Here is a 19,534-nt window from a genome sequence, read left to right on the forward strand (position 1 = left end):
GGCTGTTAGTTTCTACTGTACAGCAGTTAACTAGCTACACACATACATACATCCCCTTTTTTGACTTCCCTTGCTTTTAAGTCACCAGAGTATCAAGTAGAGCTCCCTGCGCTCTACTGTGAATAATGTACGTATGCCAACCCCGGTCTCCTGATTGCTCCCACCCCTCCTTTCCCTTGTGAGATCCATACATTTGTTCTCTCTGTCTGTGTCTCTACTTCTGCTTTGCAAATAAGATCATCTATACCATTTTTCTAGCTTCCTCATAGATGCATTAATGTATGGTATTTGTTTTCCTGTTTCTTACTTCAGTCTGTCTCTAGGTCCATCCGTGTCTCTACAAAAAATGACGGAATGGTTCATGAATTTCCATGTCATTCTTGCACAGAGGCCAGGCTAATCTCTGCATTGCTCCAGTTCTAGTCTGTGTGTTGCCAAAGTGATCACAGTAGTGGCTGCATTTATTGAATATGTGCTAAGTGCCTGTTCTAAGCACGGATGCAGTAACTCATTTAACTTGCACGTGACCCTAGGAGAGAAACCTTATGATTACCCTGTTGATACGCTTGTTTTTGCTTCCTTATACTTTTTCTTGTTTTCTTTTCCTAAAAGACTCAGAACTACTAACCTAAACTGTCACATCAGAGGCTTCCAAGGGACTTGTGGTCTGTGCTGTTACTGTGTACTGGTACTTAGGTCCCAAACTTGGACTGGTAGTCAGGAAGTACAGAGCCTTGCTAGGAGTCGGAAGCTAGATGGAGCTCTAGCTCAAAGAGAGGCTCTCAGGTTAATGCTTGCCCGGGAAGCACAGCAGGCTTCTCCCTTTGCTAACACTGGCTCTCAGTGGACCAGAGGAGGCTCCGCAGCGGCTGTTGTCCGCGCTCCTCAGATGTTCTTTCTGTGGAACCTGTGGGAGTGAACTGCGAGGACTGGCCCTAGTAACTTCAGGACAGAGCCGCTTTCCTCCTCACTGGCCAGCCCCTCACCGTCTCTTTTGCGATGGCTTATACTGGCGTGGTGACGCTCAGAAGGGACACCTTGGTTGCAGCTGGCCCCTTTATGACTCACCACTGCTCCTGCAGTCAGGCCTGTACTCAGGAGTGTGCGCAGGCACACGTAAGATGGGCGCTTCCCCTAGAAGCCCTAGCGTGGCACAGGAAAGCTCCTCTGCTCCGCCCCGGGCGGCATCAGAGAAAAGGACAAATCGAACAAAGGTCTCTGTGCTAAGGAACTAGAAATCAGCCTGGGATGGTACCAGGTCTACCCTGGTGCATCGCCACCCCGCCTCGGTGGTAGAGCCGGGAGGGACGAGTACGGCACCTGCGTTGGTAAGGGACAGACTAAGTCCGACCAGGGAAGGAACGCTTCGGAGGAGAGTCTGTCTACATCCCCATCTAGAGCAGGGAGGGACGCTGCGGTGGACAGAAGCCATGGCTGTGGGTGCCACTTTTCTTTCTCTCACAGACGGGAGCTAACAGTTCTAGAACCACTCCTTTAAAATGTATTTTAAAAAACTGGGACAATTCTGATCCCCAGAATTTAAAAAGACACGCCTGATCTTCTGTGACACTGAATGGCCACAGTATCCTTTGAAAGATGGGGGACACTGGCTGATTGAAGGGCCTTAGTTATGACACTGTTTTACAACTAGACCAGTTTTGTAGAAAGCGAGAGAAATGGGCGGAAGTGCCCCATGTGGTGCTCTGCAAGACGTGCCAGACTTGTGTCCGAAGGGTGCAGATTTGGGTGTGAAAACTTCAGCTGCCTCCTGTCCTCTTACTGTGCCCCTGTATCTGGGGCTCCCCAAAGGCTGGAAATCAGGGCACCCTTCTAGGAGGGCTTGCCTCAGTCTCGGTAGAATTTCAAACAGTCCCAGTTGTGGCCGAGACTACCTAGAGGATCCCAAAAGTACACAGAAGCCTTTACAGGACTAACTTCATGAGCTTATTTGGAGAAACGTAACGACTGACCTGAGAGCTCTAGTTTCAGGGAAGCTCCTGCTTTTGAAGATGAATGGCTTGGCCGTGAGACAAGGCAAAAGAGGGAACATGAAACAGCCTTCCTTCCTCCTGGGAGCCAAGCGATTCCCATAGCAAGAGCCACTTTGTCACATGTATTTGTTTGCAACCCCATAGACTGTAGCCTGCCAGGCTCCTCTGTCCATGTAATTCTCCAGGCAAGAATATCGGACTCGGTTACCATTTTCTTCTTCAGGGCATCTGCCTGACCCAGGGATCCAACCTTGATCTCCTGCAATGTACAAGGATTTCTATCACTGAGCCACCTGGAAAGCACTCAATACACTTATACACTGTCTTGATGACATCTGGTTTGGGCTCTTTAATAGGGAGAAGAGCTTGAAGAGGTAACCATCAAAGCAGATTATTAAAGAAAAGTTTTTTTCCCTGGGGAATGGGTGGAAAGAGGATTGGTTTTCCAGCTTCAGCCCTGCCACTTACTAGATGTAAGACTCTGGGCAAGTTACTTCCACATCTAGAAAAGAGTTAAGCACCTGATGAAAAAATATATGTGAATGTGAAAGTAGTAAATTCTTTTACATGCCAGAATCTCATATAAAAATGAAAACACTTTCTATAAAGAAAGAGTAACATCTTAAGCAGTTAACATCACTTTACATTTTAATTTTCAATTGCTAGGCTAAGCAAAGCAAGGCCAATACGCAATTGAGGAAAGGATAGGTGAATCCATTATAATCAAGGATTTCCCTTTTTTTTTTTGCCAGTAGAAAACGAAACTTTATTGACAGAACTTTAACAGTCAAATACACAACAGAAAAACAGCATAGATGGTTTCAGTTTATCTTCTTTCAAGCAAATGGTTGCCCTTCACCTGCTTCTGGCATTTCAACAGGCTCTATATTTGATGCAAACTCCTCCCTGACATCAGGACCACCTCCACCTTCACCCCCAGTCTTTGCCACAGACAATTCCTGGAGATCAGCTTCCAGGCCAGAATCTTCAGAGGCATCCTTCTCCTCCTCTTCATCACGATTCACTGGATCCTCTCCATGGACCTCCTCCTTTCTAGGTGTGATATCCTGAATCTCAGCTGGTGGTTCCTCTTGTTCAGGTTGCTCAACACTGGGCTGAACCACAGGTTCATCCAGCTGGGAGGAATCTTGATCTGTAGGTCCCAATGTTGATGCCACTTGCCCACTCATATTTCTCCCTGGTGAGTCGCAAGTAGTGAGAAAGAACCGGGACTGAATAAACAGACCCGTCTCAGGTCCAACGCTCCTCACAGAATGCTCGGATTTCCCATTTTTGTCTTGCTTTTTTTTTTGCCAAAGTATGGTTGTCCTTTGAGGTTATCCTTTCTTGGATCTTATGAAACCAGAGCAAAGGACTCAAGCTTGATGTGAAATAAATATTAATAATTTTGGTGTTTTTAGTTTTTGTATCTCTGGGAGAGTGGCAAGAATACACGGAAGAACTGTACAAAAAAGATCTTCACGACCCAGATAATCATGATGATGTGATCACTAATCTAGAGCCAGACATCTTGGAATGTGAAGTCAAGTGGGCCTTAGAAAGCATCACTACGAACAAAGCTAGTGGAGGTGATAGAATTCCAGTTGAGCTCTTTCAAATCCTGAAAGGTGATGCTGTGAAAGTGCTGCGCTCAATATGCCAGCAAATTTGGAAAACTCAGCAGTGGCCACAGGACTGGAAAAGGTCAGTTTTCATTCCAATTCCAAAGAAAGGCAATGCCAAAGAATGCTCAAACTACCGCACAATTGCACTCATCTCACATGCTAGTAAACTAATGCTCAAAATTCTCCAAGCCAGGCTTCAGCAATACGTGAACCGTGAACTCCCTGATGTTCAAGCTGGTTTTAGAAAAGGCAGAGGAACCAGAGATCAAATTGCCAACATCCTCTGGATCATGGAAAAAGCAAGAGAGTTCCAGAAAAACATCTATTTCTGCTTTCTTGACTATGCCAAAGCCTTTGACTGTGTGGATCACAATAAACTGTGGAAAATTCGGAAAGAGATGGGAATACCAGACCACCTGACCTGCCTCTTGAGAAATCTGTATGCAGGTCAGGAAGCAACAGTTAGAACTGGACATGGAACAACAGACTGGTTCCAAGTAGGAAAAGGAGTACGTCAAGGCTGTATATTGTTACTCTGCTTATTTAACGTCTATGCAGAGTACATCATGAGAAACACTGGACTGGAAGAAGCACAAGTTGGAATCATGATTGCCAGGAGAAATATCAATCACCTCAGATATGCAGATGACACCACCCTTATGGCAGAAAGTGAACAGGAGCTAAAGAGCCTCTTGATGAAAGTGAAAGAGGAGAGTGAAAAAGTTGGCTTAAAGCTCAACATTCAGAAAACGAAGATCATGTCATCCGGTCCCATCACTTCATGGGAAATAGATGGGGAAACAGTGGGAACAGTGTCAGACTTTATTTTGGGGGGCTCCAAAATCACTGCAGATGGTGACTGCAGCCATGAAATTAAAAGACGCTTACTCCTTGGAAGGAAAGTTATGACCAACCTAGATAGCATATTCAAAAGCAGAGACATTACTTTGCCAACAAAGGTCCGTCTGGTCAAGGCTATGGTTTTTCCTGTGGTCATGTATGGATGTGAGAGTTGGACTGTGAAGAAGGCTGAGCGCCGAAGAACTGACGCTTCTGGACTGTGGTGTTGGAGAAGACTCTTGAGAGTCCCTTGGACTGCAGGGAGATCCAACCAGTCCATTCTGAAGGAGATCAACCCTGGGTGTTCTTTGGAAGGAATGATGCTAAAGCTGAAGCTCCAGTCCTTTGGCCACCTCATGCGAAGAGTTGACTCATTGGAAAAGACTCTGATGCTGGGAGGGATTGGGGGCAGGAGGAGAAGGGGATGACCGAGGATGAGATGGCTGGATGGCATCACGGACTTGATGGACGTGAGTCTGAGTGAACTCCGGGAGATGGTGACGGACAGGGAGGCCTGGTGTGCTGCGATTCATGGGGTCACAAAGAGTCGGACACGACTGAGCAACTGAACTGAACTGGGAGAGAAATCATCACTCTCTGATGGTTCAAAAGTTTTTCCAGTCTACTCTAGAACTATTAGGCAGGTAACTTTATTGTTTAAATGGATAGAAAGCACAGAATAATTCTATGATAAGTCTTCCCGTCTCAGAATCATACCACTCTGATCTCAATGAAAATACCAAAATTTTTGCTATGGGCGGTTTAATGCTCCTGTATCAGAGAAGGCAATGGCACCCCTACTCTAGTACTCTTGCCTGGAAAATCCCATGGGTGGAGGAGCCTGGTGGGCTGCAGTCCATGGGGTCGCTAAGAGTCGGACACGACTGAGCGACTTCACTTTCACTTTTCACTTTCATGCATTGGAGAAGGAAATGGCAACCCACTCCAGTGTTCTTGCCTGGAGAACCCCGGGGACGGGGGAGCCTGGTGGGCTGCCGTGTATGGGGTCGCACAGAGTCGGACACGACTGAAGCGACTTAGCAGCAGTAGCGGCATGCTCATGTATGTTCTGGATCCTGAAAGTGAAAGTGAAGTCGCTCAGTTGTGTCTGACTCTCTGCGACCCCATGGACTGTAGCCCACCAGGCTTCTCTGTCCATGGGATTCTTCAGGCAAGAATACTGGAGTGGGTTGCCATTTCCTTCCCCAGGGGATCTTCCCAACCCAGGGATCGAACCCAGGTCTCCCGCATTAGAGGCAAATTCTTTAACCTCTGAGTCACCAGGGAAGCATCCTGAGGTCTGAAAAAAATAAATCAGCACCACCTTCTCCTTAAACAGGTTAGAGCCAATAACTTAAAACTTTCATGCATAAATATGCAGGAAAAAACAAAAAGTAGGGGCTTGTTCTGCATCACTTTAATTAATGCTGAACATACAGCAACAGTTAGCCTGGAAGCCTATTATAAAGGAAAGAGCAGTGATATTAGACACCAATGATCCTTATTCAAGCCTAATTCTGGCTCAAGGCACGGGACTTGGAGAAAGTTTCTGGGACATCTTTGTGGTTTCGATTCCTCATCCCTAAAACTGTGCTGCTGAGAGGATAACACAGAAAAGGGTTTCCCTTGTGACTCAAATGGTAAAGCGTCTGTCTGCCAAGGCAGGGGATACTGGTTCAATCCCTGGGTCAGGAAGGTTCCCTGCAGAACGAGATGGCAATCCACTCCCAATATTCTTGCCTGGAAAATTCCATGGACAGAGGAGCCTGGAGGGCTACAGTCCATGGGGTCCCAAAGAATGGGACATGAATTGGCGACTAAACGACAACAAAGCATGCAGAAACAATTTGTGAGAGAGCTATTATTTCTCTCCTAGAATGTGCTTGCTATCAGTAACAGCAAGAGTTATTATTCATTGCCAGCAGCTTCTGGACTTTCTACTTGGAAGCCTAGCTCGAGGCAAAAGCAGCAGCGACTTGACGAACAGTTTCTAAAAGCTCACCCTTTCTGAAGTTCTTTCCCTCAGTGCGAAAGCAGTAACCTTGGAAACCAGGCTGGCACCACCCCTTTCAGTCATGAAGGTTAGTTCTAGCTCTTCTTATCTCCGTAAGACTGGGGACACTGCTATTTCATGGTCGTTTTCTTTTGGTGGTTGTTTTCTCCTCACAACGTCGGCACGAGCGAGAAAATCTACTGAAGCAAGTACAAGATCCTTCTTGTCGCCCCTTCTGCCCGCAGCTCCCCTCAGTTTTCCCTACACAGCGGTCGCAGCCTCAGACGTCCTCAAAAGCAAAAACTCGGAGGGCCTCGACCGTGGGTCAAGGGTACCGACCCGGTAAAAGCCGAGGGGATTCCGGTTCAAGTCCAAAAGCTCGCCCACACAGCCCAAACGACCACGCACTTCCACGGCCATAACCCTCGCGAGACAAGACTGCGAGCAGCGAGAGACGCCCAGTTTCTCGCGAGAAGAGGAGGCGTCGACGGAAACTAGGAAATGGCTCCCTTGGAGACCCGGACCAGCGATGGGCGGGGCCAGAGTTAAGCCCACCCCTTCCGGCTTCTTTCCCCGCCTCCTAACCCTGAGGCGTCCGGCCTGCGGTGCGGGCGCCGGGTTCTCCGGGTTCCGCCCCGGCGGTGCAGGGTCTGGAGGAAAGCCGAGGGAACGCGCCGCGGCCGCCTTTGAGGGGGGGGGCGGGGAGGGGCCTGCGGCTGGCGGCCCCGCCCCCTTCTCCGGCTCGCGGGCGGGCGCGTCGGCCGGCCCTGGGGCCGCGTCCCCGGGGCAGCTCCTCAGCCGCGGCCTGAGCTTCTGCCCGCAGGTGTCGGCGCCGAGGCTCCCGGGCGCGGCCTGCTTCGGCCCCATGGTGGGCTTCGGGGCGAACCGGCGGGCCGGCCGCCTGCCCTCCCTGGTTCTGGCGGTCCTGCTGGTGGTGATCGCGGTGCTCGCCTTCAATTACTGGAGCATCTCCTCACGCCACGTCCTGCTGCAGGAGGAGGTGGCGGAGCTGCAGGGCCAGGTCCAGCGCACCGAGGTGGCCCGCGGGCGCCTGGAGAAGCGCAATTCGGACCTCCTGCTCTTGGTGGACTCGCACAAGAAACAGATTGACCAGAAGGAGGCCGATTACGGCCGCCTTAGCAGCCGGCTGCAGGCCCGGGAGGGCCTGGGGAAGAGATGCGAGGATGACAAGGTAAGCACGAGGCCGCCTCCGCCAGCCCCCGTAGTTGCCTTCAGCTCCGTGGCGGGGGTGCTTGCGCGGCCGTGGCTGCCTCTGCCTTCCCGAGTCGCGGCCGTGGAGGCCCCCCTTGCCGCTGGCAGCCCTGTTTCTGTCAGACTGTAACTGGTTCGCCACGGCCACGTTTTCCGGTCCCTGCCAGACGAAACTGTGTTTGGTTCTCGAGGGTGGCCTCTCCGTGGATGCCGCCTCTTCCCCGAGCCGGGCTGCTGAGCTGGCAGTCGTGAGGATCTGGCCGGTGCATGTGGCCGGCCGCCTTGCGTCTACGGATGCACAGGGCTGGAGGCTGCCGGGTTTGGTGTGAGTGCTGTTGCCCTATTCTTTATTCCATGCTCACGGATCATTATTAATTTCTTTATTTAAAGAGTGTGGCCTCCTCCAACGCATCTACTTAACGGCGATCACCATATATTTTTTAAGCAGTCTAACTTCTCTTAAATCTCTATAGGGCTAAGTATTAAGGAGTTAAAGCATCAGAATTACTGCCTTTTGTTGTGATCAAAATATTTTTATAGGTGGGCTGTGGAGCCATATATGAGCCGCATTTGTGTGACTTGGACAAAGACAATCCAAAATTATGTACTCAGCTTGAATTGTTAGTGAAAGTAACCCAAAAGATAGACTCTAAAAATAACATTCTAAGCAACAGCATCTCATGTCATTGTCCTAATTGATCTTGAAAGGAAATAAAAATACAGCTTTGTATGCTTATCTTTTAGGGTTAGTGTTGGAAAGTCATACTAAGTTTAAATAGTGAAAGTTTAAAGCTAGACTGTAACTAGACCGATGCTGAGTGGTCTTTGTTCTCACCAGCATATTGGGAACTATATTATTGACTTATGACCTATGCAGTTTTTGTTGATATACCAGACCTGTGGAAACTTCTGGATGGGATGAGTGTAATAGATCCCTTTCTTTCTGGAGCCTCTTTTGGTCATCTCCACAGTGATTTGTGTGTCGGCGTGTGTTCCTGTTATAAGTTTATTTTGTATGTCAATTATTTATCGTTAATCGTTATAAGTTAAAATCTCCTGAGCTCCCAGTTTCCTTATTGGCACCAACCACTGCTTTGTTTCCTATTTCATGAGGGTTGAGGCACAAAAGCATTGAGCTAAGTGCTTTTCAGTAGCCTGCCCTTCACCATAGCATAGCTTCTGAGAGGAGCAAGAGATCAGGGAACTTACACTACATGCTGAACTCTCCAGACTGAAAAGTTCTCTGGGGTGGAATAAACAGATATCCATGAAATTTTGGAGTATTAAAAGGAGATCTTCAGACTTGAATGGTTAGGCATTACGATTCAAATTCTCTACAATCTGGAAAGAAAGATAAGTCTTTTCTAGTGATTTATACTCTGGATTCCATTTCTTCCGTGTACTGGACTGTGATTATCAGTTTCTTTCCGTAGGTTTTCACTTTCATCTTCAACCATATGTAGGTGTTAGCTGTTCTAAAATTTTTGTATTCTTCCATATACTCCATTCTCCCAATCAACCAATGTCTTTGTTTTTACTTTCGCTGCCAAACTCTCGTTACTGGTGGTCTGTAAATGCTTCATGCGTTTCTTTTTCCATCCCCGTCCTAATATTTTTTCATTCTGTATACCGTCCTTCTTGCCTCCTCTTTTCTGAAGCTATTTTCTTGAAGGTTACAAATGGCAGTCTTCCTGGTCAAATCAAAAAGCATTTTTATTCTCATTCTGTTTAATTTCTCAATAATGACTGTCTCTAACATTTTGGGAACTATCCGCTTTCTCGCTTCTTTATCACTGAATTTTCTGAATTTGCTTCCTACCTTCTTCAGCATACTTATTTTTTGCTGATTCCTCCCCCCACCACAACTGTCTAATAATAAGAAACTGTATTCTTGAGTCTTTGTTTTCCCCTTACAGCAGTGTTTCTCAAGGTGGTGTTAAACAGAATACTGTCCTAGAAATTGCTCATAGACGGTCAGGACAAAAAACGAAAACCTTTTTTGGAGGAAAATGTTAAACAGTGTAAGTAGTATATCCTCCTCTTCAAATTTACAATCTTGCTAGCATATAAAGGCTCTGACTCCGGGAGATGGTGATGGACAGGGAGGCCTGGCGTGCTGCGATTCATGGGGTCGCAAAGAGTCGGACACGACTGAGCGACTGAACTGGACTGAACTGAAAGGCTCTGAGAGATGTGTTAGTAAAGAAGCCTGTTTAATTTTGTTTGCCTTAGTCTCTATCAGTTAATTTGATCACAGATTACTATTTTTATGGCCTACTTGTTTCCGTGGTACAGAAGAAGGGAGCAAAGCACACTGGTTTGGGAAATGTTGCCCTAGGGATCTAGATGAGCTGTGGATGGAACCTGTCTTTAGAGGTGTTTCCTTTATTCCTGCTACTCCCTCGAGAGCTGAGAAGAGAGATTTATCGTGTGTAAATGATCTAAAGTCCTTCCGGATGGTGATAATGTTGGAGAAACAAGTAAACTGGCAATGAAGAGTGTCTTCCTTTTTAAACTGGACTTGTGTTAATGTTTACTCACGTTAGTGGAGTCTCTTTAGAGTAAAGGCTCTCTCTGCCTCTCACGTCTCACCTGTAGCACACACTGGCGCTGGCCCCTTCAGGGGTCATTTGTGCCCCTTGGCTTGGTATACATCCTTCGTGATGACTCAGGATTGTGTCCTGATTGGTCCGAACTGATTATGGTAATTTCGTTATTCCCAGCGCTTAGTTTAGGAAGGGGCTGGCTAGTGAATTTTGAGGGGAAGCTTCTTTGCTCCTTAAGAGTCTTGCACCTCAGTGATACTCTTCCCCCAAATCAAAAATCTCCAGTCTAATTATTAGAAAGCATCGGACGAACTCACATTCAGGGACATTCTACAAAGTACCTGAGCAGTACTCTTCAGAGAGTCACACTTGAAGAAGCGGTCGGTCTCTTCTGCCAGATGTCATTGCTTTACTACATGATACCTGGAATCAGGGTAGCCAGAGCGCCCGAAAAGTTAGCTAAGAAATGGCTGAGGCCCTGAAGTTGGCAGAATGGAGTGTTACAATAGTATATTGGCAGTTGTTATGTGAAATAAAGAAACATTCCTGGGGCTTGCCTGCCTCCCTGGTGCCTCAGGGGTAGACAGTGTGCCTGCCAATGCAGGAGACAGGGGGTTCAGTCCATGACCTGGGAACACCCCACATGCTTTGGAGAAACTAAGCCCGTGCAGCCACAACCACTGAGCCTGTCTTCTGGAGCTCAGGAGGGGCAGCTCCCGAGACCACGGGCTGCGGCTGCCAAGACCTCTGGGCGCACCCGGCGCCTGCGCTCTGCAGCAGGAGAGGCCGGCACAGGGAGAAGCCCGCGGGCTGCAGCGGGAAAGTAGCCCCCGCCGGCCGCAACTAGAGAAGAGCCAGAGCGGCACTGAAGGCCCAGCACAGCCGAAAGTAGGTGAGGTTAGAATCCCTATTGTGTAAGCCCGCCTCGCTGAGAGTCCCTTAGTTACGGCCTAACTAAGGCATCCTGACTGTTAAGATGCTCATCGTCACAGCCGTGTCTGAGATGTAGGTAGAATCTTCTGTATCCCCAGGGCGGTGTGGGCAGTGGCCTCAAATCTGCATGTGGTTTGAGGTTCCTCAAGGGACTTTGTCTTAAGATCAGTAGTGGTGTTTGGAGGCCTGACTCAGTCGGTACTTGCTTCACAGTCTTTTGGAGATCGGGGTCCTTAGGTGGCATCGCCTCCCTGTATACCCTTGCCCACTCCATAGATGTTCCCAGCCAAACTCCCTTTGCCCTGATAAGATAGCTGCCTTAGGTATTGATATGTGTGTAGGGAGTTTGGTAAGGCAGCCCTTTCTCAAGTTCAGTTCAGTTCAGTCGCTCAGTCGTGTTCAACTCCCTGCGACCCCATGCACTGCAGCACGCCAGGCCTCCCTGTCCATCACCAACTCCTGGAGCTTACTCAAACTCATGTCCATCCAACTGGTGATGCCATCCAACCATCTCAGCCTCTGTCATCCCCTTCTCCTCCTGCCTTCAATCTTTCCCAGCATCAAGGTCTTTTCCAAATGAGTTGGTTCTTCAAATCAGGTGGCCAAGGTATTGGAGTTTCAGCTTCAACATCAGTCCTTCCAATGAATATTCAGGATTGATCTCCTTTAGGATGGACTGGTTGGATCCCCTTGCAGTCCAAGGGACTCTCAAGAGTCTTCTCCAACTCCACAGTTCAAAAGCATCAATTCTTCGGCGCTCAGCTTTCTTTATAGTCCAACTCTCACATCCATACATGACTACTGGAAAAACCATAGCTTTGACTAGATGGACCTTTGTTGGGAAAGTAATGTCTCTGCTTTTTAATATGCTGTTTAGGTTTCTCATAGCTTTTCTTCCAAGGAGCAAGTGTCTTTTAATTTCATGGCTGCAGTCACCATCTGCAGTGATTTTGGAGCCCCCCAAAATAAAGTCTCTCACTGTTTCCATTATTTCCCCATCTATTTGCCATGAAGTGATGGGCTTTAAGCCATTTTCTTCACTCTCCTCTTTCACTTTCATCAAGAAGCTCTTTAGTTCTTTGCTTTCTGCCATAAGGGTGGTGTCATCTATGTATCTGAGGTTATTGATTGTTCAAGTTACCCTTTTTTTAAAACATTTAAGATCTATGGGATTATTGCAAAGATAGTACAGACAGTTTCTTCATGCCCCACACCTAGTTTTTCCTGTTATTAAATGGCACATTTGTCATAACTAATCAACCCCTACTGATGCATTAAAAAATCATGGCATCAGGTCCCATCACTTCATGGGAAATAGATGGGGAAACAGTGGAAACAGTGACAGACTTTATTTTCTTGGGCTCCAAAATCACTGCAGACAGAGACTGCAGCCATGAAATTAAAAGACGCTTGCTCCTTGGAAGAAAAGCTATGAGAAACGTCAACAGCATATTAAAAAGCAGAGGCATCACTTTGCTGACAAAGGTCCATCTAGTCAAAGCTATGGTTTTTCCAGTAGTCATGTATGGATGTGAGAGTTGGACCATAAAGAAGGCTGACCGCTGAAGAATTGATGCTTTTGAACTGTGGTGCTAGAGAAGACTCTTGAGAGTCCCTTGGACAGCAAGGAGATCAAATCAGTCAATCCTAAAGGAAATCAGTCCTGAATTGGAGGGACTGATGCTGAGGCTGAAGCTCTAATACTTTGACCACCTGATTTGAAGAGCTGACTCACTGGAAAAGACTCTGATGCTGGGAAATATTGCAGGCGGGACGAGAAGGGGACGACAGAGGATGAGATGGTTCGATGGCATCACCTGTTCAATGGACACGAGTTTGCGTAAACTCTAGGAGATGGTGAAGGACAGGGGAGCCCGGTGTGCTGCAGTCCATGGGGTGGCAAAGAGTTGGACACAACCGAGTGAACACCCACAATTGGTGCATTAATAATGACTGAAGCCTACAGTCTGTTTTCTCAGTTCTTCCCCAATGCCCTTCTTCTGCTCCAGGATCCATCCCGTCTAAGGCTCCACATATATTTCCTCAGTTCTCCCCCAATGCCCTTCTTCTGCTCCAGGGTCGCGTCTAAGGCTCCACGTTGCAGCTAGCTGTCACGTCTCTGTGGGCTTCTTGTAGTTGTGACCGGTTTTTCAGACTTTGCTTTTCATGGCCTCGACAGTGTTGCTTTTCTCCGTGACTTGCACCGATTGTTTTCGGCTGTGCTGGGTCTCTGCTGCTGCATGGCGTCTCTCCAGCTGCAGCGCGCGGGCTTCTCCTCGCAGCGGCTTCTCTTACTGTGGAGCCTGGGCTCAGCGGGTGTGGCCCCAGTGGGCGCAGCACGTGGGCGCAGCGGGTGTGGCTCCCAGGCTCCAGAGCTCAGGCTTAGCGCGTGGGATCTTCCCGGGTCAGGGAGCAGACCTCTGTCTCCTGCACTGGCAGGCGGCGGCTTTCCCACTGAGCTCCCAGGGAAGCCCTGATCTTGGCGGTTTTGAGGATGACTGGTCAGGTGTTTTGTAGAATGACACTCTGTTGGCATTTGTTTGATGCTTTTCTCAGGATTAGACTCAGGTCATGGTTTGGGGGAGGAAGACTGCCGGGGAAAGCGCCTTTGTCATCATGTCAGAGCGTCTCTCAAAGTGACTTCCCACTCAGTGCTGACCTGGATCGCCTGGCTTGAGGTAGTGTTTGTCAGGTCTCTTCACTGCAAAGTTACCGTAAAGGGAAAGAATGCAGTTTTTCCTTCCTTTTCCGTGCTGCACCCTTTTGAAAGGAGGTTGCTATGCACAGCCAGTGCTTCCTGACTTGGGAGCTGTTCTGTCTCCTTAAGGGCAGAGAGTCTATGTAAATTACTTGCAGTTTTTCTGCATGACCGTAGTCTTTTCTCCCTTACTTATTGCTCAGTTACTTATGTCAGGATGAGCTCAGGGACACCCATTTTATACTTTATAACCCCTGCTACTCTGCTTATGCAGTTGCTCACATCGTTTCGGCTTTGGCCATCGGGAGCTCTTTCCTTTACCTCGGGGCATAATACCCCATCATTGTCACAAACCCCTTCCTTCGTTTCTGTCACTACAACATGCTCTGACTTTCTGTGTACTTCCTGCCCCAGTCCTAGAATCCTTCTCCACAGAGCCCTAGCTCCTTTGATTGGAAAATGGTGTTAGAGACCAAAGTCATTGCTGCTGTCAGACTACCTTTGGAAATCCTGAAATCCCTGCTCCACAGATATCAGGACGGTGACATTGGATGTCTTCCAATTCATTATTCTGTCCTCCCAGTTTCAGTGTGTTACCTGGGCTGTTAGAACAGAGAAATCCTCTTTTTTTCCTACACTTTGAACTTCTTATTTTGTCCTGGGGTATAGCCGATTAACAGTGTTGTAATGTCTCGGGTGAACGGTAAAGGGACTCAGCCATGCGTGTGCGTGTGTGTGTTCTTCCTCCAGCCTCCTTCCCGTCCAGGCCGTCACAGAGCGCTGAGCAGAGTCCCCTGCGCTCTGCAGCGGGTCCTTGCTGGTTCTCCGCTTCAGATATAGCAGTGTGTGCGTGTCCTTCCCAAACTCCCTCACTGCCCCTTCCCTCCAACAAGCGTAAGAACACAGAAATTCTTTAAGGGAGCCTGAAATTGTCCTTGGAAGTGAGAAGCAAGCTCCACTTCTCTGGGATTCCCCCCATATTTACCTTGTTTTTTTGTTTTTTTTCTAGACCTTTCTCCCCAGCGGGTTTCAGTCTCGAGGGGGGTGTTAGCTGTCTACAGCTGCCATACAAACCCCACAGACTGGCTGGCTAAACACAGCGGAAGCCCGTGTCCCGCCGGCCCTGGAGTCCGGAGTCCGAGGCGGGCGTGCCGGCAGGCTGGTCTCTGCTTGCTGGCGGCGGGCCTCCCCCCTCCCCTCTCGTCGCGTGCTCCCCTCCTGTGCTCCTGCATCTCTGGGCTCCTCCTCCTCTTATAAGGCGCCAGTCGTGTTGGACTAGGGTGCCACCCCAGTGCCCTCATTCTAACCTACTGCTGCTGCTGAGTCGCTTCAGTCGTGTCCAACTCTGTGCGACCCCATAGACAGCAGCCCTCCACGCTCCCCCGTCCCTGGGATTCTCCAGGCAAGAACACTGGAGTGGGGTGCCATTTCCTTCTCCAATGCATGAAAGTGAGAAGTCAAAGTGAGGTTGCTCAGTTGTGTCCTACTCTCAGCGACCCCATGGACTGCAGCCCACCAGGCTCCTCCGTCCGTGGGATTTTCCAGGCAAGAGTACTGGAGTGAGGTGCCATTGCCTTCTCCACATTTTAACTTACTTACCTCTTTAAAGACCTTGTTTCCAAATAGGTCACATTCTGAGGTACTGGGTGTTGAGCCGTCAGTGTGTGGGTTTGCAGGAACACCGTCAGCCCATGCCAAGAGGGAATCTGACACGCACGCTGCCCTTTCTTTCCTCCTCCCGTGGGGAAGACCCTCTCTCCCGTTTCCTGGGTGGGGTCGTTTCCCCGTCCTAACGTGCACGCTTCCTGCCTGTATCTTGTACCAGTTATGGTGGGCCCAGGCAAGTGCTTGATAAATTAGAGCTGTTTGAATAAAGTCTTTCCCAAAACTGTTGTTTTGTTACAAATGGATTAAAAAAAAGAATCAGTTTTGAGGTTTGAAGCCAAAAATGACTGCCCTCTTTTCCCTTTACCGACCGTAATCCTCCTTGGGGCGGTGCGTGTGTTTGCTTGAACAGAGAACAGGTCGTGTGCCAGAAAGGGGGGGTGGGAAACATATTGCTTTTTTTCCCCCCAAAACAGCCTCATAGTGTGTGTATGTACACAGTGCTCATATACATACCAAATGCATATATGTAAAACCACGGCACGGAGTAAGCGTTCACCACCATGATCTCAGAGCTTCCCTGACGGCTCAGCTGGTAAAGAATCCACCTGCAGTGCCCAGAGACATTGGGCATGATTCCTGGGTGGGGGAGATCCCCTGGAGAAGGGAAAGGCTGCCCACTCCAGTATTCTGGCCTGGAGAATTCCACGGACTGTCTAGTCCCTGGGGTCACAAAGAGTCGGACACGGCTGAGCGACTTGCACTCACCATGATCTCAAGTCCTGGCTCTGCCATTTAATGCAAGTGGAGCCTTGGGCAAGCCGCTTAACTTCTCTGTGCCTCTGTTCCGCATCTGTAAACTGAGGACAGTAATAGTCATCTCTCTTATTCTTGTGAAGTTGCAATGGATAAATTCATTTATATGCTTTGAACATACCGTAGTGTTAAAAAAAAAAGAAGTGTTGAGTAAATGATACGTCAGCTATTAAGCTGTTATTCCACAACTGCTTCCTAATTTCTGACCGGCCTTCCTTCCAGGATGGGATTCCACCTGTGTTGTTTAAGATCCGGTCCCAGCTTAGCTGGCCTACCTTGCCCTTCGCCCTGGCTGCCTGACTCCACCCTTGCCAGCTTTCCTGGTCCTTTTCTAAGCGGGCCTGGTTGACTCCTCTTATGCCTGTCTCAGCTGACTCCCCAGCACCTGCCTTTTTTTTGTTATTGAGTCGCAAAGTGTCTGACTCTGGCCCCATGGACTGTGGTCCACCAGGCTCCTCCACCATAGCATTTCCCAGACGATACTGGAGCGGGGTGCCGTTCCCTCCCCCACTGACGCCCGCTTCTGTAGGGTGGAGAGCAGCCTTGTGCAGGTTTTCTAACATATTCCTGCCTTTGCCTTCCCCGTCATAACCTGGCCAAATTCTAGCTGTCGTTTAATTGCCACCTCAAATTATTCATAATCCATACAGAGCTCTTGCCTCCTTTCCAGGCTGTATCCCTTTCCTGCCTTCCTGGTCCCTGTAATGCTCCTGCAGCCATTATTGAGACTGGGGTCAGACATTTTGGTATCATCTTTGATTCCTTGAGCATCTCAGACTCAGTGCTTCAACATGCAGAGGAGTTTCTTGGTCAAACTGAATTTTCTAAAACCTCACCCTGGTTGCAGAGGACTGATTGGGCAGGAAGCCGGAGCCCCTCACTCGCCTCCTCCCCAGCTCTGTTTCTCTCAGTGCGCCCTGCCCGCTGAGCACACCAGCTCTGCCTCCCGCCTGGCTTCCGGGGCACCTGTGTCGCTCACGTGTCGAATCAGAACTCTGCTGTCTGGCCTTCACGGCCGCCGTGGAGGCCCCCGTGGACTCCATCCCGCTGTCTCCTGGCCGGGCTGCTCCAGAGGTGCTGCTTTGCTGACCGTTGTCTCCTCGCCTGCCCTTCTGTGTCAGGTCAGTTCCTGCTTCTGTCCCTGTTATCTGACTCTTAGCCTCTTGCCTCTTTTCTGTTCCACCAGCCTTTTGGTACATCGACCCTGAAGCCCTCCGACTTATGACCTGGCGTGTGCTTTTTTATGCACAGTTAACATTTATTGTTTGAAGCACTCTAAATTATCTTTTCATTTTTCACTGATAGCTTCCTAAATGTTAACTTTCTCTTCTCAACAAAATTTTTAAGTTACTTGAGGAAGAACCATATTTAAAATTTTTTCCAATGAGTTCTTGATAGTCATTAGTGCTGATACAAAGTGTTACGGGTTATAGGATTAGAGTGGACTCTAATCCAGCTTCTTATGTCCTTATAAGAAGAGGAAATTTGGATACATAGAGAGACACAGGAAAGAAGGCCGCCTGGAGATGGATGCCGTGACTGGAGTGATGCGTTTATAAGCCAAGGAATGCCAAGGATCGTCAGCAGCCATGAGAACGAGAAGCTAAGGAGAGGGCCGAGGAGAGCCCTCCTTTAGGGCCTTCAGATAGAGAGCACGGCCCTGCAGACAGCTCAGTGTCGGACTTGCACGCTGCAGAGCTGGGAGGGTATTTCTGGTTGTTTAGTCACTGGCCTTGTGGCTTGTTTTGTTGGTGTTCAGGACTGTGGACTATAGGGCCGCAGCCCCCAGGCTCCTCTGACCTCCGGGGCCCCAGGCAGGAATGCTGGCACTTTGCTACAGTGGCTCTAGGAAACTAATATTAGATTCACTAAAAACTCTGGCAGCCTTTTGAAGGTTATTTTATTATTTTTGTAGAAACTGACAAGCTGATACCGGAATGTATGGAAATACAAATAACCTAGAATAGTCAAAACAATTTTTCCAAGAACAAAGTAGGAGAGCTTATACTCCCTGATTTCAAGGCTTGTTATATGGTAATGTAATACTGTATAGATACAGTGATCAAGACTGCAGAGTTATTGGAAAGAATGGGCATATAAATCACTGGGATGGGTCAGAGTGCACAGATGGACCCACAGATATATGGTTGATTAGTTTTTGGCAAAAGTGCCAAGGCAGTTTAATGAGGAAAGGGAAGTCTTTTTCAACAAAAGATATTAAAGCAACTGGATATCTTTATGGTGGTGGGGTGGGTGGTGGTGTTACGTAACTTGTGCTACTTCAGAACATAAACAAATAAAATTAACTTGGATCATGGACCTAAACGTAAAAGGTAAAGCCATAAATCTTCTAGACGACAACACAGGAGAAAATATTTGTGACTTTGGATTTGTGTGGGTTTTTGAGGGCATAAAAAGCATGAACCATAAAGAGAAAAATAGATAAATTTGACTATCGAAATTAAAAGCTTTGTTTTTCAAAAGGCAGTATTTAAAAAAAAAAAAAGAAAGAAAAAGCAAGTCATGGGTTGGAAGACATATTTAGAATAGATGTATCAGATATAGAATTGTATCAGTGCAGCCCCCTGTACCAGGACCCAGCCCACCTACCATCAGGCCAGTACCAGTCCCGGGGCCCCATCCCTGCCACCAGCCCTAAGACCCCCAGGCCCTACAGTCAGAGCCCCCAGGAACCCTGCTCAGCCTACCAGCAGGTTATCACCAGCCCCGGGGACCTCTTGGGACCCAGATTCACCTCCCAGCAGGCCAGCACCACCTTCAGCCCCTTAACTAGCTACCCCGGTGTCCAGCCCCACCCAGCAGTAGGGTCCCAGGGCCCTCAGCCTCACCAAACAGGGGCCAGCAGCCTCCACACAAGGAACGGCCTGGCAACCAATGGAACTGGGGCCAGCCGCACCTGTCAGACGGCCCCCAGTAGACCACCACCACGACCCGCGTGGCCCGGACAGGGGGCTCCCCTCGAGCACGTGGCTCTGATGACCAGAGGGCAGTGTCCTGCTGGGATGCAGAGGAAATCTCCAGAAGCCCGCTTTTCCAAGGTTGGGAAATGAAACCAACCTACCAGATACTTAGTAATAAAAACAGTAAATTAGGCAAAATGAGGCAACAGACGAGTATCTTCCAAATGAAGGAGCAAGATAAAACCCCAAAAGAGTTCAGTGAAGTGGAGATGGGCCACCTGCCCAGTAGAGGGTTCAAAGTAATGAGTGTAAAGACGTTCAGAGAACTCGGGAGAAGATTGAATGAGGAGAGTG

The 19,534-nt window shown here is 48.6% G+C and overlaps 1 protein-coding gene and 1 non-coding gene across 4 annotated transcripts in view; one reads left to right on the top strand and one right to left on the bottom strand.

The window, feature by feature from the left end:
• Positions 1 to 343: 343 nt before the first annotated feature.
• On the bottom strand, positions 344 to 447 carry LOC128054882 (U6 spliceosomal RNA). Its single transcript, XR_008200031.1, has one exon. It is a non-coding gene; the product is annotated as a U6 spliceosomal RNA (small nuclear RNA).
• A 6,867-nt stretch (positions 448 to 7,314) lies between these two features.
• Positions 7,315 to 19,534, top strand: part of LOC128053894 (protein GOLM2) — an 87,962-nt gene continuing 75,742 nt past the window's right edge. For all 3 annotated transcript variants that reach the window (XM_052646379.1, XM_052646380.1, XM_052646378.1), the window contains exon 1: positions 7,315 to 7,641. In XM_052646379.1, the coding sequence (XP_052502339.1) occupies positions 7,315 to 7,641 (327 nt within the window). The remainder of the gene's footprint in view (positions 7,642 to 19,534) is intronic.

Source organism: Budorcas taxicolor, chromosome 10 (assembly GCF_023091745.1).
Source record: "Budorcas taxicolor isolate Tak-1 chromosome 10, Takin1.1, whole genome shotgun sequence".
NCBI lineage: Eukaryota > Metazoa > Chordata > Mammalia > Artiodactyla > Bovidae > Budorcas > Budorcas taxicolor.